We start from the raw sequence: 24,099 nt of genomic DNA on the forward strand, positions 1-24,099 counted from the left end.
TTGCAAATTGTTAGATTCTTTGCATTCTTAATAACTGGATTTGAGTTGTTTGTCCCATGTGATGTCGATTTATTTTGTTTTTATTGTTAACTGAGGTTTAAAGAAGTTAAACCTCATTTACTCTGTGTTCTTTGGATTTTAGAAGTACATGAATATGTATATATAGGTGTAAATGCTTCACTTTTCTGGGACTGTTTTGTCAGTGATGGGCCTAAACAGCCAAAAGACTTGCATTGTTCACCCCTCATTTGGGAAAACTTGCATTTTAGCTATTGTTACCTCTGTAATGTTGCTATGAGTGGAATGATTTAAGGTGTGCAACTTTCAGATCAATGGGAGGCAGAAATATTGCTAAGAAACATCTAATCCCGGAATACCACGGCCTCCCAAGCGGAAGATGTGGCCTTCCTGGTGATTGGGTGGGGTTGGATATTTGTAAACGATGTTTAAATGAAAGCTTGTAGAGGCATAGTTCTTGGAGGTTAACAAAAACTCTTACTAGCTTAGGGATGTGGGGAGGCAGGAATCTAGAGCCCCTCATTGTCACCACAGCTTAGTTCTGATGAAATGCTGCCATTGATTTTGCCCTTTGTGGCCAGCTTTATTCTTCTAAAAGTTGCCATGCTTTAATATTGTGGGTCTCAAGCTTAAGCATGTATCAGAACCACTTGGTGGGTTTGTTGAAACAGGTTGCTGAGCTTCATCCCCAGAATCAGATTCTTTTGGTCCGGGGTGGGGTGAAAAATTCACATTTCTCTTTTTTCTTTTTCTTTCTCTTTTTCTTTTTTCCCTTTCTTTTTCGTTTTCTTTTTAAATACAAGTTAGTTAACATAAAGTGTAGTAATGGTTTCAGGAGTAGAATTTAGTGATTTGTCACTTACATATATCACCCAGTGCTCATCCCAACAGGTGCCCTCCTTAATGCCTATCATTCATTTAGCTCATCCCCCCCCCCCCAACATCCCTCCAGCCACCCTCAGTTTGTTCTCTGTATTTAACAGTCTCTTATGGTTGGCCTCCTTCTCTGCTTTTATTTTGTTTTTCTTGTTTCCTACTCTTTTTTTTTTTTTTTTAACGTTTATTTATTTTTGAGACAGAGACAGAGCATGAATGGGGGAGGGTCAGAGAGAGGGAGACACAGAATCTGAAACAGGCTCCAGGCTCTGAGCTGTCAGCACAGAGCCCGACGCGCGGCTCGAACTCATGGACCGTGAGATCATGACCGGAGCCAAAGTCGGCTGCTTAACCGACTGAGCCACCCAGGCACCCCATCTTGTTTCCTCCTCTTGTGTTCATCTGTTTTGTTTCTTAAATTCCACATATGAGTGAAATCCTATGATATTTGTCTTTCTCTGACTGACTTACTTTGCTTAGCATAATACACTCCAGTTCCATCCACGTTGTTGCAAATGGAAGATTTTCATTCTTTAAAAAGAAATATTTTTAATGTTTATTTTTGAGAGAAAGAGAGAGTGAGAAGGGGAGGGGCAGAGAGAGAGAGGGAGACACAGAATCTGAAGTAGGCTCTAGGCTTTGAGCTGTCAGCAACAGGGCCTGATGCAGGGCTCGAACTCACAAACCGTGAGATCATGACCTGAGCTGAAGTCGGATGCTTAACCAACTGAGACACCAGGTGCCCCAAGATTTCATTTTTTTTTTTTTTATGGCTGAGTAATACTCTAGTGTATATACATATCACATCTTCTTTAACCATTCATCAGTCAATGAACATTTGGGCTCTTTCCATAATTTGGCTATTGTTGATAGTGCTATTATAAAATTGGGATGCATGTGCCCCTTTGAATCAGCATTTTTGTGTCCTTTGAATAAATGTCTAGTAGTGCAATTGCTGGGTCGTAGATAGGGCAGCTCTATTTTTAATTTTTTTGAGGAACCTATACAGTTCTTCAGAGTAGCTGCATCAGTTTGCATTCCTGAAAATTTGCATTTCTAACATGTACCCAAATGATGCTGCCTGTCTGGGGATCACACTTTGAGAACTACCTGCTAATAAAATAAATTACTCCTGGGGCGCCTGGGTGGCGCAGTCGGTTGGGCGTCCGACTTCAGCCAGGTCACGATCTCGCGGTCCGGGAGTTCGAGCCCCGCGTCGGGCTCTGGGCTGATGGCTCGGAGCCTGGAGCCTGTTTCCGATTCTGTGTCTCCCTCTCTCTCTGCCCCTCCCCAGTTCATGCTCTGTCTCTCTCTGTCCCAAAATGGATAAACGTTGAAAAAAAAATTTAAAAAAAAAAAAAATAAATAAATTACTCCTAATAAATTAGGAGTGTAATCTCATCTCAAAGTGAGATAAGTGTGCGATTTCCTTTCACCAATTTGCATCCTACTACAAAGGCTGCGCTTTTGGGCAATCACTGGGCATTATCTGGCCAAAAGTTGGTGTATATAAATTGAGAATGTTCGAGTTTCTTAAAATTTGTAGCCCCTCTGTCAAAGTACAGATCTTCTATTGAAAACCCTGGGTCATCACACTGACAGCCTGTCCAGTAGATGTGGAGGCCTGCCTTTTAGGACCTGTCTTCCTCTCCTGCTCTTGGACAGTTTTAAAAGCTGTCTCCGGCAATGAGCTGTTTGTTTTCCTTATACTCAAGATGTGGGCCACTACTATGATAATTACAAGAAGCAGCAGGATGATAAAATGTTGGATACTTTTGGGGCACCTGGGTGGCTCATTCAGTTGAGCATCTGACTTTAGCTCAGGTCATGATCTTGCTGTCTGTGAGTTTGAGCCCCACGTCAGGCTCTGTGCTGACAGCTCAGAGCCTGGAGCCTGCTTCGGATTCTGTCTCCCTCTCTCTCTGTCCCTCTGCTGATTGTGCTCTGTCTCTCTGTCTCTCAAAAATGAATAAATGTTATTTAAAAAATTTTTTTCAATGTTGGATACTTTTGGTTCATATTTTGCCTTTTGATTTATTCCCTCTCTCCCTCCCTCTCCTCTTTCTTGCTCTCCTTCCCTCCCTTCATACAGTATTCTGACTGCATAGGTCCAGCCCTTGAGATACATAGCTGCTTGACAGCAAATAAGCCAAAACATTCCCTCACAAATGATGATGTACCAAAATACCAAGATGTAAATTTTGAAAGTATTTTCTTTATTTGAAGCTTTTCTACTTAATAAAGATAACACATCTGTTAGACAAGTGGAACGGGGTGCCTGGGTGGCTCAGTCGGTTAAGTGTTCAAGTCTTGATTTCGGCCCAGGTCATGATCTCAGAGTTGTGAGATCAAGCCCTGATTAGGGCTCTGCACTAGGCATGAAGACTGCATAGGATTCTGTCCCATTCACTCCATCTCCCTCTCTTTCTCTCTCTCAAAAAAACCCCAAAAAATCAAAAGCAAGTGAAACAAAACTATACGAAGAAGTGTAGAGGCAAAAGTGACCATTCTTCCCTCTTCAGATGAACAGTGTTAACAGCCTAATGTGCTTCTTCCAGCTCCATCTTCCTTATTGTGGGTTAAGATGTACTTTTATCTGAAACACTTGATACATATCTGTTAATTTAGACCTTACTGTGATTGTATAAAATAGTTTTTTAGGAGATTTTTTTTTTTTTTTTTTTTTTTAGAGAGAGAGAGGGAAAGAGAGAATCTTAAGCAGACTCCACTCCCAATGTGGAGCCTGACCTCAACTCGGGGCTCAGTCCCACGACCCTGGGATCATGACTTAAGCCAAATTAAGAGTTGGACCCTTAACCGGTTGGGCCACCCAGGCGCCACTTTTTAGTGTCAATTTTTGAATGGTGCTTTGGGATTAGAGTGTTGTAAGATTTTGTGTCTGGGAAGAGGAGATTTTAGGAAGGCAAGCAGTGTAATTATATTGATAAAGCCTGGGAAAGGAGAGGTCCTTTGTCCTAATTTTATTGCTGTCACTTAAGATTATGACAAAACTTGATTTCTTAATCTGAAAGTAGTTAACTTTATGGGGGAGAAAAACCTTTTTTTTTTCTGCTTTCTTTGGTTCATTGTTTGGAAGTCTGCTAGTTAAACTGATAAACAGATTATTAGCAAGAGAACAGATTTTTGGGTTCACAGAAAAATGTGACTCAAGGAGGCTATTAGAATTTGGGGCTTATGTATTATCTTAGGAGGGGAATGGGAGAGGGAGAAAGGGTACTTCCAGGAAAACAAATGACTTTTACAAGTGATTAATGAGCCCTTGAGAGAATAGATTGAGGATATGATAATTTTTACTTCCTTGGTTATGAAACTCCCTGGGAGGGGATTTAACAACAAATTAGTTCTTTTGGGAACCTCTGTTTTTAGGGAGATAAGAGAGTGCAGAAACAAAGTCTATTCTCAGATGCTTTCATCTTGGAATAATTTTTATGCCACTATAACATATTCTGAACCCCCCTTCACTGTTAAGTACTGTGTCAATAAGTGAGCTGTGGATTTCCTCCCTGCCCCCAGTAGATTATCTGAGGTTAAACTTAGTATTAGTTAGGACTCTTTATTTTTCACATAACCTAAAACTCACTACACCCTGGCTCATGAAATTAAAAGTCTAGAGATAGGGTAGGCTTTAATTTAGAGTTGCTTATCCACCAGCTCAATAATACCATGCAAAGGACCTAATTTCTTGATCTCGTCTATCTTTTGTGATTTTAATACCAACCTAATGCAAGTTCCTCTTTTGGCCCTGCGTTGAGTATCTACCAGTAGTAATTCATGTAACATTCCTAGGAAGAGTCCTGCAGTTTGTTTTGATGGGACCATTTAAGCAGTGCTTTTGGCCAGAGATCCTAAAATGTGACGATGGGCCTAAGATAGCTAGGGGTGGGTTATCCCTCTGTTACAGGTAAACAAAATGAAAGCTCTACTGGGAAGGGGAAGGAGGGAATGAATGACTGTTGTGTAGACAACCAGCCTTGTCTGCTAAGATAGGGTCCTGTAACTGAAGGCTTTCATGTTTTATGGTGTGATGCTGTCTTTTAAATAAATACAATTCCTACTTAAAACCTTCTCTGGATTCTCTAGGGAATTGACCTGATACAATATCTTCTTTATTCTCAGTTACAAACCTTTAAACTTAGCTTGGGGTTATAAAGTGAATTCAACCCTTCACTGTCATTGTAGATATTTGTAGTGAATTTAGGCATTTAAATTACGTGACTCAGAACTACTTTGAGCAAACCTCAGAGGATAGCAATCATTTCATGTATGATTCCTGAAAGCTTTCCTCATGTTTTCCAGCTGTGCACTTAGGAGCTCATGTGATGAAGGGAACAGTCATTTATTTATTTATTTTTTAATTTTTTTTTTTTTAACATTTATTTATTTTTGAGAAACAGAGTGAGACAAAGCGTGAACGGGGGAGGAGCAGAGAGAGTAGGAGACACAGAATCTGAAGCAGGCTCCAGGCTCTGAGCAAGCGGTCAGCACAGAGCCTGATGCGGGGCTCAAACCCACGAACTGTGAGATCATGACCTGAGCCGAAGTCGGACACTTAACCGACTGAGCCACCCAGGCGCCCCGAAGGGAACAGTCATTTATATGAGTAGTTGCATTATTTCTTTTTTTTTTCTAGGCTTAGCTTCATATGTAATACTTAAGGTATTTTTGTGTCTACTTTCCATATATCTTATGGAAAGATTTTCTATTTCTGAAGTACATATGATTTTTCACAAAAAAGTAAACAATTTCAGTTAGATTGGATGATTCAATGAGATGTATTAAATTTTAAAATTCATTTTATACTATATTTGGGTATTTCATCTTTGAATATTAGTTTTCTTTTTTTTTCTTTTTTTAAAATATAATTTATTGTCAAGTTAGCTAACTTATAGAGTATACAGTGTGCTCTTGGCTTTCAGAATAGATTCCCATGATTCATCACTTACATACAACACCCAGTGCTCATCCCAACACCTCAGTGCCCATCACCCATTTTCCCCTTTCCGCCACCTTCCCCCACCTCCAGTCAACCCTCAGTTTCTTCTCTGGGGAAGAAACTTCTATGTAAGAGTGTCTTATGGTTTGCCTCCCTCTCTGTTTGTAACTATTGTTTTTCCTTCCCTTCCCCCATGGTCTTCTGTTAAGTTTCTCAAATTCCACATATCAATGAATGAAAACATGATATCTGTCTTCTCTGACTGACTTATTTCACTTAGCATAATACCCTCCAGTTCCATCCATGTTGTTGTAAATGGCAAGATTTCATTCTTTTTCATTGTTGAGTCGTATTCCATTGTTTACATATACCACATCTTCTTTATCCATCAGTTGATGGACATTTGGGCTCTTTCCATAATTGACAGCACTGCTGTCAACATTGGGGTACATGTGCCCCTGTGAATTAGCAGTCCTGTATCCTTTGGATAAATTCTTAGTACTGCTATTGCTGAGTCATAGGGTAATTCTATTTTTAATTTTTTGAGGAACCTCCACACTGTTTTCCAGAGTGGCTATACCAGTTTGCATTGCTACTGACAGTGCAAGAGGGTTCCCCTTTTTCCACATCCTTACGAACATCTGTAGTTTCCTGAGTTGTTAATTTTAGCCACTGTGACCAGTGTGAGGTAGTATCTCATTGTGGTTTTGATTTATATTTCCCTGATGATGAGTGATGTTGAGTGTCTTTTCATGTGTCTGTTGGCCATCTGGATGTCTTCTTTTGAAAAGTGTCTATTCATGTCCTCTGCCCATTTCTTCCCTATTTTTTTTTTTTTTTTTGCATGTTCAGTTTGGTGTTCTTTCTAGATTTTAGATACTGACCCTTTATCTGATATGTCATTTGCAAATATCTTCTCCCATTCCATTGGTTGCCTTATAATTTTGCTGATTGTTTTCCTTTGCAATGCAGAAGCTTCTTATCTTGATGAGGTCCCAGTAGTTCATTTTTGCTTTTATTTTCCTTGCTTTCCGGCATTTGCTGTGGCCAAGGTCAAAGAGGTTGCTGCCTGTTTTCTCCCCTAGGATTTTACTGTTCCCTGTCTCACATTTAGGTCTGTCATCCTTTTCAAGTTTATTTTTGTATATGGTGTAAGAAAGTGGTCAGTTATATTCTTTTGCATGTTGCTGTCCAGTTCTCCCAGCACCATTTGCTAAAGAGAGTGTCTTTTTTCCACTGAATACTCTTTCCTGTTTTGTCAGAGATTAGTTGGCCATATATTTGTATGTGGGCCCAATTCTGCATTCTGTATTCTGGTCCATTGGTCTATGTGTCTTTTTTTGTGCCAGTACCACGCTGTCTTGATGATTATAGCTTTGTAGTATGGGCTAAAGCTCAGGATTGTGATGCTTCCAGCTTTGGTTTTCTTTTTCAACATTACTTTGGCTATTCGGGTCTTGTGGTTCCATACAAATTTAGGTTTGTTTGTTCTAGCTCTAAGAATGCTGGTACTACTTTGATTAGGATTGCATTGAATGTGTAGATTGCTTTGGGTAGTATTGACATTTTAACAATATTTGTTCTTCCAATCCATGAGCATGGAATGTTTTTCCATTTCTTTGTGTCCTTTTCAATTTCTTTCATAAGTTTTCTATAGTTTTCAGCATACAGATCTTTAACTTCCTTGGTTAGGTTTATTCCTAGGTATTTTATGGTTTTCGGTGCAATTGTAAATGGTATTGATTCCTTGATATCTTTTTCTTTTTTAAATGATTATTTATTTTGAGAGAGACAGAGACCCAGCATGAGTCAGGGAGGGGCAAAGAGAGGGAGACACAGAATCCCAAGCAGCCTCCAGGCTCTGAGCTGTCAGCACAGAGCCAGACGTAGGGCTTGAACTCAAAAACTGTGAGATCATGACCTGAGCAGAAGTCAAACACTTAACCGACTGAGCCACCCAGGCGCCCCTCTTGATATCTTTTTATGTTGCTTCATTATTGATGTATAGAAATGCAGCCAGTTTTTGTACATTGATTTTATATCCTGCGGCTTTGCTGAATTCATGGATCAGTTCTAGCAGTTTTTTGGTGGAGTCTTTTGGGTTTTCTATGTAGAGTATCATGTCATCTGCAAAAAGTGAAAGTTTTGACTTCTTCTTTGCCACTTTGGATACCTTTTATTTCATTTTGTTTGATTGCTGAGGTTAAGACTTCCAAAACTATGTTAAACAACAGTGGTGTGAGTTGAATATTAGTTTTCACATACACTTACTATTGGTATATCTTCTATTATTGGAAAAGTAGTAATATTAAATAACTTTTTTAAAGTGTATTTATTTATTTTAAGAGGATAGAGAGAATCCCAAGCAGGTTCTGTGCTGCCAGCACAGAGCCCGACATGTGGCTTGAACTCATGAACTGTGAGATCATGACCTGAGCTGAAATCAAGAGTCAGATGCTTAACCGACTGAGCCACCCTGGCACCCCTAGATAAATTTTTATTGACAATACTGGGACAGAAAAAATTGAAATAGTTTTTAAAATGTCACAGTTCCATGATCATACTACAACTAAATGATTATTGTATATGTAAGCTGTAAAGATACTAATAGTATATAAGTGATTCAATATTTTTGTTCTTGGAAATAAATATACATGTAATATATATATAAAGGAAGTATTCATGGGGCGCCTGGGTGGCTCAGTTGGTTGAGCATCCAACTTCGGCTCAGGTCATGATCTCACGGTCCATGAGTTTGAGCCCCACGTTGGGCTCTGTACTGGCAGCTCAGAGCCTGGAGCCTGCTTCTGATTTTCTCCCTGCACCTCCCCTGCTTGCTCTTGCTCTCTCTCAAAAATAAATAAAACAGTAAACAAAATTTTTTTAAAGGGAAGTATTCATATTCTCCTACCTAGATTTAATTCTAAATACGTGTTGACATTTTTGCTTATAGTTATCCTTGTTTTCTGTTTTCTGTTTTTATATTTTGATTAAACTATAGTTGACACACTATGTTAATATTAATTTCAAGCATACAACTCAGTGGGTAATGCTATGCTTACCATACAGTGCTATTACAATACCATTAACTGTATTTCCTAAGCTGCACTTTTTGTCATCCCTGTGAGTTATTTGTTCCATAACTGGAAGCCTGTACCTCCTACTCCCCTCTACTCATTTTGCCCATCCCGGACACCCCTCCTTTCTGGCAGTTATCAGTTCTTTGTAGTTATGGGTCTGTTTCTGCTTTTTGTTTGTTGGTGGACCTTTAAGTTGTTTTTAACTCTTGGCTATTATGATTAGGACTTTCATGAGCAGTCATGTACGAGTATTTGAGTATCTGTTTTCAGTTCTTTTAGGTATATATTTAGGAATAGAAATGCTGGGTCATATGGTAATTTTATGTTTAACTTTTTGGGAATCACTAAATTGTTTTCTAAAGTGTCTGCACCATTTAACATTCCCATCAGCAATATAGGAGGAATCCAGTTTCTTCACGTTGCTGCTAATAATTATTATTTTCTGTTTTTTTGGGTGTTGTCTTAATAGTGGGTGTGAAGTGATATTGTTTTTGTTTTTTAAGGTTTATTTATTTTTGAGAGAGAGAGAGAGACAGAGACAGAGACAGAGTGGGAGTAGGGGAGGGGCAGAGAGAGAAGAAGACACAGAATCCAAAGCAGGGTCTAGGCTCCGAACTGTGTCAGCATAGAGCCTGACGTGGGCCACAAACCCACCAACCAAGAGATCGTGACCCAAGGTGAAGCCGGACACTCAACCAACTGAGCCACCCAGGTGCTGCCATTATGGTTTTGATTTTCATTTCCCTGGTGGCTAATGATTTCGGGCATCTTTTCATATGTTTGGTGCCCATTTATTTGTAATCTTTAGGAAAATGTCTGATCAGATCCTTTGCTCAATTTGAAATTGGGTTGTCTTTTTGTGTTTGAGTTGTAAGAGTTCTATATATATTCTGGACACTAGACCCTTTTTCTAGGAAATAAATACTTTTTTCTGGGTTTTCTACTTGCCACAAGTTGTTTGTAGTGATTTGCTTTTTTTTTTTTTTTTTAATTTTTTTTTAACATTTATTTATTTTTGAGACAGAGAGAGACAGAGCATGAACGGGGGAGGGTCAGAGAGAGGGAGACACAGAATCCGAAACAGGCTCCAGGCTCCGAGCTGTCAGCACAGAGCCCGACGCGGGGCTCAAACTCACGGACTGCGAGATCATGACCTGAGCCAAAGACAGATGCTTAACCGACTGAGCCACCCAGGCACCCCATTCCCTGTTTATTTTTAATATAATTTGTGCCTCCCCCAACATTTCCTCCCTTCCATAGTTTGTTTTTTAAGAGAATCATCTTATGACTTTTAATTTTTATTTTGTATTAATTTTTTTAAAGTAGGCTTCACTCCCTGTGTGTAGCCCAATGACCCTAAGATCAAGACCTGCTCAGAAATAAAGAATCTGTCTCTTAACTGACTCAGCCACTCAAGCACCCAACTTGTGATTTTTTTTAAATCCTCTTTTGTGTCATTGCTTTTTTGTTTCATTAATTTCAGTTCTTATGCATTTTTTCTGTCTACTTTTTTTACTTTAATTTAGTGTTCACTGTTTTTCCAGCCTTTTTCAGTAAGCATTTAAGATTACACTTTTTTTTCTATATATTTAGCTGAATGTATCCCATAAATTTTAAAGGTAAAATCTCTTACTCAGTTTTAAGAATTTTATTCCCATTATCATTTTTTTAGAAATATATGTTTTTTAATTTGTAAGCTTTTAGTACATATCAGTTTCATAAAAGTTCTCAGTGTACTTGAGGATCACTTGTGCTCCCTAATTTTGGTTGCAGAGTTTTCTATATGTCTATTAGGTTAGATAGGGCTTTAGTTGTTTTGTTCACATTGTATGCTTGCTAATTTTTGATCTGCTGAGTTACTAAGAGAAGTGTGGATTTCTTATAGTTCAGTCCATTTTTGCTTCATATGTTTTTAAGACACAAAGCTATAGTTTCTTTGTGGTGAACTGAACCTTCATCATTCTTTAGAGACAGTATCCTTAGTAATGCTTTTTGCCTTAGATATAGTTTGTCTGATAGTAAAGGGCTATGCCAGAGTCCTCCTTTTTAGTTTTTTTACATGGTATATATTTTTCTGTCCTTTGTGAGTCTTTATGGTTAGAAAGCTTATAGCTGGATTTTATTTATTTTAAATTTATTTTCATCTTAAGAAAAAAATTTTTAATGTTTATTTTTGAGAGAGGGAGAGACAGAGCACAAGTGGGGGAGAGGCAGAGAGAGGGGGGGAGGCAGAATCCGAAGTGGGCTCCAGGCTCCGAGCTGTCAGCACAGAGCCTGATGCGAGGCTTGAACTCACAAACTGCAAGATCATGACCTGAGCTGAAGTCAGATACTCAACTGACTGAGCCACCCAGCCACACATTTCATGATCTATTTTAAGTGGCAATCTGGATTTATTTCTACATTATTTTGTGATTCCTATTCTTCCTGGTTCTCCTTATTGCTCTTTCTTTCTTGTATATTGATTGGGCTTTTTAAATTCCATTTTGCCTTTCCTTGTAGCCCCTCCCCCATCCTATCACACATGCACTGATTTGGAATTTATTCACAAATTTTTACAAAATGTGTATACATAACTCAAAGTCTGTCAGTATCTTCTCACGTAACCCCCCAAATACTAGGACCTTAGGATATCTGAGATCAGAATATATTTTTCTTCATTATTGGCTGGTATTTTAGTTCTGTCTTTTCCCCCCTTAAACTTCCATTCTATACAGTCAGTGTTAAATTTAGATTTGCCCATATGCTTACCAGTTTCTTAGCTATTGATTCCTTCTTCCTGAATATTCTTTAGGAGTTCTTTTATTGGCAGTCTGTTAGTCAGGTTTTGTTTGTTTGAAAATGTGTATTTCACCCATGTTCTTGAAGGATATTTTTTGTGGGTATACATTCCAGGTTGAAGATTAACAGTTATTTTTCCTTAATATCTATGAGATTGTATTGTGCTGTCCTTTGGCTTGCATTATTATTGTTTAGAAGTCTTGGTTCCAGATACTGATTCCTTTAACTGCTCTGTGTCCAAAAGTGGATTTCTTTTTCTTTTTCCTGTTTGGATTTACTGTGTTTTCTTAATCAGAGAATTCATGTCTTTTGTCAATTTTGGAAAATTATCAATCATTACCTCTTTGAATGTTGTGCTCCTTCATTCTCTTCTCCTAAAACTGTGTTTGGACATATGTTACACTTTCACATTTTTTTTTTCTGCCATGTGTCTGTGCTGCTCTCTTTGTGATTACTTCAGATGTTCCAATTCACTGAGTGTCTCTTCAGCTCTGATATGATGTTTAACCAGTCCATAGGGTTTTTTTTTTCAGTGATTACATTTTTTATTTATAAAAGTTATTTGGTTCATTTCTAACTCTGCCTAGACCTTTTTTTTTTTTTAAATAATATTTTGTTCTTTGCTCATGTGTTCCATTCTCTATTATATTACTTTAAACACTTTAATATACTTAAAAACATTTTTTTAATGTTTATTTATTTTTTAGAGTGAGAGAGAGAGTGCACAAGTTGGGGAAGGGGAGAGAGGGAGACACAGAATCCGAAGCAAGCTCCAAGCTTTGAGCTGTTCGCACAGAGCCCGATGTGGGGCTCGAATCCATGAACCCGCGAGATCATGACCTGAGCCGAAGTCGGTCGCTTAACTGACTGAGCCACCCAAGCGCCCCAACATTTTAACATACTTAACATTCCGTGTCAAAAATTTCTTGGTTTAAATCTGCTCCTTGTTTCTGCAGAGGTTTTTTTTGTTTGTTTTGTTTTGTTTTTTGTGTTTTTACTCTCACTGTTGGTGGCTTCTTTCCTTGTCCATTGTTTATTTTAAATGTTTATTTATTTATTTAGAGAGAGTGGGGGAGGGGCAGAGAAAGAGAGGAAAGAGAAAGAATATCAAGCAGGCTCAGTGCTGTCAGCATAGAGCCCAGCGTGGGGCTCAATCCCCTGAACCTCGAGATCATGACCTGAGCTGAAATCAAGAGTCAGACTCTTATGCCCCTGTTATGTATATTTAGATTACGAATTCTCATCTATTTGGGTTCTGTCTGTGCAGATTATACACCACCCCCCATATAAAATTTGCCCTTTTGCTTTTGCCATATGTCCCGCATTGTAATTAAGCCAGGGACACTTTTCTTTTTTAAGTGTATTTATTAATTTTGAGAGAGAGTGCAAGCAGGGGAGGGATGGAGAGAGAGGGAGAGAATCCCAAGCAGGCTCCATGTTGTCAGTGCAGACCCTGACACTGGGCTCAAACTTCAGAACCGTGAGATCATTACCTGAACCAAAATCAAGAGTCGGATGCTTAACAGATGCTTAACTGACTGAGCCACCCAGGTGCCCCTGGTACAGGTAATTTGATTCAAAGGTATCTCTTCTCTTCTCTGGTATATTGTTTATTCATATTTAAATGATAGTATGAGGATCTTTCTTTCTTTGTTCTTTGATCTTTTTTCTGAATTTCATCTTCCCATTTTGGAGTTCCAAGCCTGGGTTTCTTTTCCTCCATCTTTTTTGTGTAGTCTGATGTAATGAGTGTGTGGGTTTTCCTGGTGATAGGTGGGTGATGTTGTTGGAAAGACAACTAGAGACTAAAGGTCATATGTCTTGGTTCTGTGTTAGAATACTGAGTTTGGTGGTATATTTTAATATCCCAGATTGTTTGGGAGGGGTGATGTCTTGCTGAAGGGTACCCTGTTTGGAGTGTGGGCCTAGAGTGTTTTAGTGCATTAGGACCCAGTCATTCACTTTCCCTGTTTCACTCCAGTCTCCTCAGCAGTGCTTTCACAACAGTATTTCCCCTTCCCGAGGAAGGAAAATGGAAGGATACCCATTCAACTTTCTTCTCTCCAGATTTGGGATTACTAGTGATGATTCTCAGGGTTAAGTTACCAATGAATGGGCTTCTGGAAGGTGGGGGTGAGGAAAGGAATATGATTTGGCTCTGCGTCACTTCTTTTTAAGTTCATTGGAAGAGGCAAATTCTTTAGCTATGTCAATCTACCCTTGTTGCATTATTTTCCTTGAAATTATCCTCTTAGTTCTTGTTTCTGCATCATCTTCACTGTCTGTTTGAATAAACTGTATAATATTACTGAGGTACTATTGTGCAAATATTGTGATGTTTTATCATTTCTGGGTTCTGCTGTAACAGATAAATCTGCAGAGATCTTATTCATCCCTGTGTGGCTTTGCATCTGTTGCATTATTCCTTAGGTTGAATTCCTGGGAGTAGAATTGCTGTGTCAAAGGGTGTAACAAATATCTCTGAATCTTGTCGAATATTGCTTTTTTTCTAAAGGTTATAACAACTTAGGTTCTCACCAGAAATGAATGAGTACACTAATTTCACTGTAGCCGCATTAGTATTTGATGGTAATATTTTTCTTAAAAAAAAAAATAGCTGTAGAATAAGATCTTAAGGTTGCTTAAATATTCATATCTTTTACTGTTGACCTTTAGCATTTTCCTGTGGTTTAGTTTACTACTTATTTTACTACTTACTTTCTCATTTGTGAGTTGTATGTTTTCATATTTGCCCATTGAATGACCTTGATATTTTTCTCATATATGCAAAACCAAGTTCCTTTATAAAAGAAAGTGTTTAACCTTTCTATTTTTACATTTTTTTACAAATATAATTAAATCTCTTATCAGTTTCAACTGAGAAATTTATGTGATAAACTGAGAAATTAAGCTAACTTTTTTGGTTAGCTTTTTGTAATTTTAATTCCTTTTTCTTGTGTTTGCCTTTGGTATGTGAGGAAGGTGTGTTCTCATTAAATAGAAAGTAATTGGAAAGAAATTATATTAACCCCATGTAGTAAGGTGTTTTGTTTTTCTAGAGAGAGAGAGAATGTGGGGAAGAGGGTCAGTGGGAGAGAGAGGGACAGAGAGAGAATCTTAAGTAGGCTCCACACTTTGTGCTGAGCCTGACAGCCCACGGTTCTGATGCCAGGACCCTGGGATCATGACCTGAGTCAAAATCAAGAGTTGGATGCTCAACCAACTGAGCCACCCAGGCACTCTGCCAATCCCCCACCCAATTTGTTTGCTAAATTAAAATAAATCTCCTTGGGAAACCTGTGTGACTCAGTTGGTTAAGCACCCGACCCTTGATTTCGTCTCAGGTCATGATCTCATGGTTCATGAGTTCCAGCTCTGCACTCACAGCGCCTGCTTTGGATCCTCTGTCTCCCTCTCTCTGCCACTCCCCCATGTGTGTGCCTACTCTGTCTGTCAAATATAAATAAATGTTAAAAAAAAAAAAAAGAATATCTCCTTGTCTTCAAGTAGGCTCTATACCCATTGTGGGGCTTGAATAGGAGTCACATGCTGTACTGACCAAGCCAGTCAAGCGCCCCTAATTTTTTTTTTTAAGATTTTATTTTTAAGTAATGTCTATAGCCAACGTGGGGCTTGAATTTACAACCCAGAGATCAGGAGTTGCATGCTTCCCCAACTGAGCCAGCCACACACTCCTCCCCTAATCCTTTTTAATAGTTATTAATGGCTGTAAGAATATGCTTCATTCATTTTTTAAAATATTCTAATTGTCTCTGGTTTTTAGTCATTTTGTTTCAAAAAGGGATTCCTATTGGACTGTCACTAGGAATGAGGAAATGCTAATGTTTGATTTAGTTTCCTCTTTTCATAGTTTACCTTTTCGCTTACCAATCGTTTTAAATATTCCAATAAGCAGTTTATATATATATATATAAGTTCTCTATAGTGGGGTGTGTGGGTGGCTCAGTGGGTTAAGTGTACAACTTTTGATTTCGGCTTAGGTCATGATCTTGAGGTTGGTTGGTTTGGGCCCCATGTCGGGCTTTGCGCTGATTGTGCGAGGTCTGCTTGGGATTCTCTCCCTCCCTCCCTCTCTGCCCCTCCCCGCTTGCTCTCCCTCTCTCTCAAAACTAAATAAACAAAAATAAAAAAATAAAAGTCCTATATAGGGCACCTGGGTGGCTCAGTCCATTGAATGTTGGACTCTTTATTTCGACTCAGGTCATGATCTTATGGTCGTGAGATCATAGCCCGAAGTCAGGCTCTGTGCTGGGCATGGAGCCTGCTTAAGATTCTCTCTCCCCCTGCCCTTCCCCAACTTGTGAATCTGCATGGGTGTCCTTGCTCACTCGCTTGCTCTCTCCCTCCCTCCCTCAAAAATATATAAATAAGTAAATTGTGAGTTTAACATAAAAGTCTTATATAATTAAGACTTTGTTTCTAAATACCTTGTGTATACATTTGCCATTGTAAGTGAGATCTGTCTTTCATTATGATTTCTTGCTGGCTGTTATTGATAAGAATTTAGGGGAAACAAAGTACTTGAGAGATTTTGATGAACTTACCGTTTTAAGAAATAAAATTCTATAGTTTTTTTTTGTAAACTTTGAGATCTTAAGATGCATCCTTGGTTTGGGTAAAAACTACACATTCTGTTATAGGCTATGAACATTGAACATTGTTTAGTAATGTTTAGGAAGAATGTAGTGAACATTGTTTAGGGGGAACTGTAATTAAAAATACTGAATGCTGCTAGTGAAAGAAGCACTGCATTTTTTCATCCAAGTAACTTTTGGACATCTAGAGCTCTATAAGCTCCTTATAAACAGGATTTTACATCTCCTAATAAATAGAAACTCTTTAAAATATTGGCTGAGTAACTTAAAACATAAGTTTAACTCAAAACACAGTGACATTTAAATGAAAGAAAAGAAAATACATTGGGATTCTTTACCCATCATTTATAAAATGTAGCTATTCTTGGGGCTGTTCTCGGGGCGCCTAGATAGCGCCTAGATAGCTTAGTTGGTTAAGCTTCCAACTTCAGCTAAGGTCATGATCCCACATTTGGTTTGTGAGTTCCAGTCCCGCGTCGGGCTCTGTGCTGACAGCTCAGTCTGGAGCCTGCTTCAGATTCTGTGTCTCTCTCTCTCTGCTTCTCTGTCTCAAAGAATAAACAAACATTAAAAAAAAAAATGCTGCTCTTTGTTCTGTCCGTAGGTGGAAAACCATGAATTCCTTGTAAAACCTTCATTTGATCCTAATCTGAGTGAATTAAGAGAAATAATGGATGACTTGGAAAAGAAGATGCAGTCAACATTAGTAAGTGCAGCAAGAGATCTAGGTAAGAAGGGTTCATTGGAGGTTTTTGTCTATACAGTATCCACACTGGTGCCAGAATTACTTCCCAGGAGGACACAGTGGATCTTGCCAGTTCCTTGTTTAAATTGCCAGGCCTTTGTTCTGCACAGTAAAATTACAAACACTTCAGGTTAACATACAGGAATACTTTGCATTCAGAGCCACACCCTCTTCCAGACTTCTCTCTTACTAACTCGCTAACCCAAGGATGATCCCACATTCCTTCCAGACAGTTCAACCAAGAGTCCCTTGCATCATTTCCTCTAAACAGGATCTGCATTAAACGTCACCTCCACTACAAGCCTAATTCTACTAGGAATAGTTCGTTGATTTGGCTTTGAGGTTCCCTACTACTTCAGTAACTTCAGCTTTTTTTTTTTTTTTTAATGGCTGCCTTCCCTACCAGATTATTAATTCCCCCAATTAGTCTCAGACTATTCACACAGATTTGTTCTGAATTTGTAAACCTCTTTGCTTTGAGCATCTCTCACATATATGTTAAATGAATAAATAAATCTTAGCATATTAGAAGACCCCTTGAGCAGTAATACTTAAACTTTTGAAGAATCTGATGAAAGTTATGAATCCTCTTTCCTGAAATATGTCCATACCTACATATACAAAAAGTTTTGCAAATAGTTTCCATGGAGAATTCATGTATGGACTAGACCCTAGGTAAAGAATCTTTGCCTTACTTTACTTCTCGTTTCATAGCGCTGTCTACATTTTTTCTACAGTCTCTTTCCTCTCCAGGACAGTGATTTCCTCCCCAGTCCAGTGAGGTCTGTCTTTAGTTGTTTGTTGCTACTGATATTTCATAGCCATGCTTTAGCAGTTAAATTTGTAGGTATGATATCTCTTCTGGTTTGTACTCTAAAGATCACATTGATGTGCAAGATGATGAGGACAGACTTAGAGAAACTTAAAAATCTTAGGTGTACAAACTCTAGCTGATTGATAATTGCTTATTTTGTGAAGTTTCCTACCCTTAACAGAAAATACATGTTATAGTTTTTCTAGAGTTTCATTGTCAAGAGTCTTAAGTTTTTGTTTGGAAAGTGTATTTGTTCACTTTAATCATCCTTTATAATAGTTCCAGAGAAATGCTTTAGTGAAGTAAAGCACCCTGCTGCAGAACTCTCCAAGGGAAGGGGCCATATCTTAGCCCACTGCTGTACTCTGCACCTTCGGATGGGTATACCCAGAAAGCGCTTCGACATCAGAAGCCAATAACATTAATGCAAGAGTTTAAGGATTTTATAGACAGCCTTCACTCATGTAGTTTTTGAATGAAGTGAAGTTTGACTCTTTCCCAGTTAATCTTAATAATTTCCGCTACACTGTCTTGCCATAAAAGTATGTTTTTCACCATTTAGAGTTAATTATTTTAAGCATTTTATTAAAAAATGGCTCTAGACATCTGTAACATACTTTTTCTTTATTTCCTTATCCTGAAGGCTTGGATCCTGGCAAACAGATTAAACTGGATTCCAGTGCACAGTTTGGTTATTACTTCCGTGTAACGTGTAAGGAAGAAAAAGTCCTTCGTAACAATAAAAACTTCAGTACAGTAGATATCCAGAAGAATGGTGTTAAATTTACCAACAGGTTTGTATTTATATTACTTTATTAAGTCTTCAGTAGTTCCATGGAACTAAATTGTTCTGTGAAACGTGAATGCTGTATGATAAGGAAGTTTTACCTTATTAACTGATACAAGGCATAAGGTAAGAGTGAAACATTATTTTCTTATAAGTGCCTAGTCAGGTGTTCCAACACCCCCGTGTTAAATAACTCTTCTCTTCCTCATTGACTGAAGTGACACTTTGGATCTGTTTTTAAGATTCTTTCACATGTCTGTCCCATAATTCTTTTGTCAATATGAAATAGATTAATTATATTACAGTTATTTATACTATACTTCCATATCTGTTAGAGTTAGTTCCCCATCATATCTCTGCTTTATAGTTATTTTCATGTTTGGTTTTTCTAAGAAAACTTTGCTATAATTTACCAATTAAAAAAAAATTCTATATCAATTGGATCTATAAATTAGTTTAGGGAGATGCCTACCAGCCTTAGCAAGGTCACTCATTAGATTATTGCTTTTTAAAAAATTTCTCTTTCTGGGGACGCCTGGGTGGCTCAGGCAGTTAAGCGTTTGACTTAGGCTCAGGTCATGATCTTGTGGTTCGTGGCTTCGGGCCCCACGTCAGGTTCTGTGCTAATAGCTCAGATCCTGGAGCCTGCTTCAGATTCTGTGTCTCCCTCTCTCTCTGCTCCTCCCCCTGCTCGTTCTCTCTGTCTCTCTGTCTCTCTCTCTCTCAAAAATAAACATGGACAAAAGATTTTGCGAGTTTTTCTTTTCCTTCACTGATGTTAAGTTTCTGAGGCAAATTATGTATGGGTGAAAAAAGAATTATTTTAAAATAAATCTTCTGTGGAGCTCCTGGATAGATCAGTCGGTTAAGTGTCCAACTCTTGGTTTCAGCTCAGGTCATGATCTCATGGTTTGTGAGTTTGAGCCCCGTGTTGGGCTCTGTGCTAACAGGGCATAGCCTGCTCTGGATTCTTTCTCTCTCCATCTCTCTCTGCCCCTCCCCCACACTTGCTCTCTGTGTCTCTCTCTCAAAAATAAACTTAAAAAAATTTGTTTTCATAAAGAAAATAAATCTTCCATTATTTGGGTCGGGGCATTTATCTTTTTCCTTCTGTACTATATTAGAATTTATGGCAGCCTAACACCCACCCCTCTTCAATAGTCCCTGTACTTTACAAGTAGTTTTTGTATATGTGATCCCCTTTTATCCATTTATTTAGCAAGTCTTTGAGTGCCTCTTATGTGCAGACATTATTCTAGGTGTTCAGACACCCCAGGAATGAAAACAATCCATCTGTTAGATTTCTCATTACAATTCTGAAATAAATAGGTTTATTTCTCTCATTTTTTACATGAAGCTGAAACTCCCAATTTCCCAGGGTTAGACAGCTAGCAACATTAGATACTCACTCCTAGATCTCCTGTCGCTAAATTTAGTAGTAGTTGTTTTTCCAGTAAACTGTCCCTGACTCAAGAAATATATATGTATATTTTGGCTTAGATAAGGCAGAACTTGTGGGGTGTTATAACCATCTTTGAAGCACACCATTGATTAATTTATAATATATGTAGAAGAGATAGAACTGATTGCATTTATTCCAAAAGTTGTGGAAAATTTATTAATTCATTTTGGTCAACAAATGAAACGTTTGCTGTGTATCTGAGTCTTTGATCATATAATTTTCCTTCTTCCTTTTTTTTGTAATGTTTATTTATTTTTGAGAGAGAGAGAGTGAATGTGGGGGAGGTACAGAGAGAGAGGGAGACCGAGGATCTGAAGCCGGCTCTGCGCTGACAACTCACAAACCACAAGATCATGACCTGAGCTGAAGTCCAACTGAGCCACCCAGGCGCCTCTATGATTTTCCTTCTTAAAAACTTCCAGTGTCTGTCTGCCATCCAGAAAAATCTGGAACTTGTATTGTAACCTGCACAGTCTTGTCCCTGGCCCCCTCCACTTTCCTCTCTTGCTACTCTTCCTTCACATAGTGGTCTCACTTTTATAATATCTTTGCCTCTTGTTTTTCTTCCTTTAATTCTTTCTCTTTGCCTGTTTCATGGTCTGCTGCTGCTCCTTGCCTGTGCACTGTTCTTGAGCTGTGTATGTGTATTATGCCATTGGCTAATCCATCAACTTCACAATTATTGCCTTGGTTGATGCCCTCCTTCATCTAGTGAATGCTTCCCCCTTTTTGTCTTCTCTGTGCCCCCCATCTTGTTTTTTTGTTTTTAAGTTTATTTATTTATTTGTTTTGAGAGAGAGGCAGCATGAGTAGGGATGGGGCGCAGAGAGAGAGAGAGAGAGAGAGAGAGAGAGAGAGAAAGGATCTCAAATAGGCTCTGTGCTTTCAGCGCAGAGGCCAATGTGGGGCTTGAACTCAAGAAACCGTGAGATCATGACCTGAACCGAAACTGAGAGTCGGATGCTTAACCGACTGAGCCCCTCAGGCACCTCATTGTCTTTTTGTTTTCAATGTCCTTCCCTTCCTTTGATATTAGTGAATGTTTTTCCTTCACTTTATTATCTTTCTTTACTTTTTATTTCAACCTATAGTTTCATTTTTTCTTAACTCAATGAGATTTGGTTTTCAAAACATTTTCCTTACTTTGACAGCCTTCAGTATCAAAAGAAGGGCTCTTCTAAACAGCATAAATGTTAACATAGTGAATTCCAGCCACATCTTCTCCTAATGAGTTGCCCATTTTCTACTCACATTTTCATTTTAATTATTGTTTTGGTTCTTTAGAGGATAGATACTCTGTATATATTTTATGTAGTACGTATTACCTCCAGTAGATGTTTTGATATTTTTAATAATATCATTATCTTGATTTGCAGTAAACTGACTTCTCTCAATGAAGAGTATACCAAAAATAAAACTGAGTATGAGGAAGCCCAGGATGCAATTGTTAAAGAAATTGTCAATATTTCTTCAGGTAAATTGAATAGACCAGTACATTAACTGTTCTGAATATAATCTGGTTTTTAGTAATAGAAACATCAGGATGTTTGAAAAGTGGTTTTTTTAACAGCTGTTAAATGTTGTGACTGTTTATTATATTAGACTGCATATAAGTATTTTATAGGTATTGTGGTGGGACAAGTAGCTGGAAGTTACTCTTGTAAGTAGAAAGATAAGTTAGTGCAGGCTAAGGAATGCAATGGGAACAGCCTGAAAAACAGATATACATAAAAGTGCAATTTATTGTTTTGTTTGTTTTTTTGTTTTTAAAGCACAAATTTATTGTAACAAGGAAAAGAAACACCAAGGGCTACAAGGCACTAATAATGTTAGATTATCTATGGGTTCATGCTCTAAGTTTTGGAAATAAGTACCACTGAAAAACAAATAGAAATTACACATGAGGCAAGAAGCCTTCTTTTGGGTTTTGTGTGCCGTTTTGCAGATTTCCAGAGTTTATTCTAGAGGGCACTGTTGAGCAGACTGTATGACGTGACACTGGTATTGCCTGTAGTATGGAATGAATGTGTGGTTAGCACAGGGTAGGGCTGATATGTTAAACTGGAAGGCTTTGCCTGTCATCACAGACACCTTTATTGTGCCTTTCAAAAAGATAACCAAAGAACTGCTTCAAACAAGTGATCAAAGTTGGCATCATCAATAATGGGACAAATGACATCATAAATAATGCTTCCTGATGTGATGTAGAGGGAAGAGCACGGTACTGCCCATGAGGTATTCTTGACAAAAATGTTTAACGTGATAATGAATGAGAAGGGAAAAACTTAGATAAATTTAGATTTGTGAGACACTACTTTTAAGGCCTGTACTCTTTAAAAATGTGTGTGTCGTGGAAGCAAAAAAGGAATGGGCAGGATCTGTTCTATCTAGATTAAAGAGACACGGCAAGCAAATGCAGTAGACAGTCCTTGATTGGACCCAGGACTAGGAGTTGGAGGTAGGGAATAGCTATCAAGAACCTTGAGACAAATTGGCGAAGTTTAAAAGGAAATAATACGGTATTGGTGTCCTATTTCTTGGGTGTGTATTGTGAGTAAGTAGGAGGATGTCCTTGTTTTCATGCTGAATTATTTAGGAGTAAACAGTCATTTGAAAACTGTGTGTTTATATAATTCTGTAAATTATTTTACTATTAGCAATTTTCATAGTAAATCAGAAATATAAAACTTAAAGGGTTCTAATACACTTTATATATTGGTGTTGAGGTGAGTGAGATTTGTAAAGATTACATTTTTGCTTGGCAGTATCAGATAATCGTGGCATGACAGTCTCAGTTGAATTACATTCCTGAGTCTAGATTGCGTTTTTAAGGATGCTGTAAATACTATATATTCACACTTCCTTAAAAAAAAAAAAAAATTACTAGCTCCTATTCATTAAGCACCTACTAGGTTAAAGCTGCTAGCTTTAAACATTTAAATGGAAGGTTTTTTTTATTTAGAGTTACCTTGAATTTAAATGAAGCCTTTTCTTGTCTAATATATGCATTATTTTTATTTTAAAATGTAACAGATCATTTTTGTAGTTTTCTATCTTGGCTATTACACCAGAAAAGGTAATGCTTTTAAGAGCCAGATGATGTAAGATACCAAGTATAGACTTAAATAAGAGGCTTCGGTTTTCCTTTTTTAAAGTAATTACAGTAAGTACTCCATTAATATTTAAGTAATTTCACAGGTTCTTGTTCCTACATTATAGAGTAGTGTGAGCTGTTTCTTTTTTTAAAAGAAGTACATGTTAGGTAAAACGGAATAAATTTGAAAATGGTGAAACAGTAAGAGAGTTATTTGTATTCAACCATTCATAAGTTAATTTTTATTTTCAAAGCATTTTATCACTTTTATGGGAAACAAGGGAATCAAAGATGAATTATATATCCTGCCATTTGATTAAACTCATAAATGTTTTTCTAAAACACTATTCTCTTGAATGTCCTTTGAAGCTTTTGACACACTGATGCCCGTGTGATAGTTCTACATAATGTGTGTGTGTTATGTTACACCAACTCCTCCAAGCTATTAAAATTTAGAACCTATTCTATGAGTTTTGACCATTTTTATTGCTTAAACATGCATTGCCTGGCATGTGTCAGGGACTTTTTAGTGTACATAATAGCTTTTAGTATTAATGTTCTTGGAGAGGAGAATCTCATTGAAAGTGTTTTAAGTGACAATTAGGGATCTAAATTATGCTAAATTTCAACTGCATGTGGTACTGGTGGGAAGAAAAAACTCAAGTAACAGTTATTTGGTCAAGTTTATACATGCACAGGCCTTGATGGTCACATTATTATATTTTAAACCTAGTATTTGTATGTTTCCTAAGATAAGCAGCTGTGTGCTTTTTAATTTTAATGGATTTCGGTAAGGGAAGGCATCACACTCTATTTTTGAAATCCGTTCATACTAGGGGAAGATGTAGTAATACATTTTAAACTCGTGAGGT

General features: G+C 37.8%; 1 protein-coding gene across 1 annotated transcript in view; it reads left to right on the forward strand.

Annotated features, from left to right (window-relative positions):
* The window catches only part of MSH2 (mutS homolog 2), an 81,894-nt gene that overhangs the window by 49,483 nt on the left and 8,312 nt on the right, over positions 1–24,099 (forward strand). The window contains exons 9-11 of the mRNA XM_047069365.1: positions 16,930–17,053; positions 18,528–18,678; positions 21,510–21,607. Of these exons, the coding sequence (XP_046925321.1) occupies positions 16,930–17,053; positions 18,528–18,678; positions 21,510–21,607 (373 nt within the window). The remainder of the gene's footprint in view (positions 1–16,929; positions 17,054–18,527; positions 18,679–21,509; positions 21,608–24,099) is intronic.

Source organism: Lynx rufus, unplaced genomic scaffold, assembly GCF_022079265.1.
Source record: "Lynx rufus isolate CCGP_SWC_20201006 ecotype Redwood Valley unplaced genomic scaffold, mLynRuf1.p SCAF_8, whole genome shotgun sequence".
Taxonomy (NCBI): Eukaryota; Metazoa; Chordata; class Mammalia; order Carnivora; family Felidae; genus Lynx; species Lynx rufus.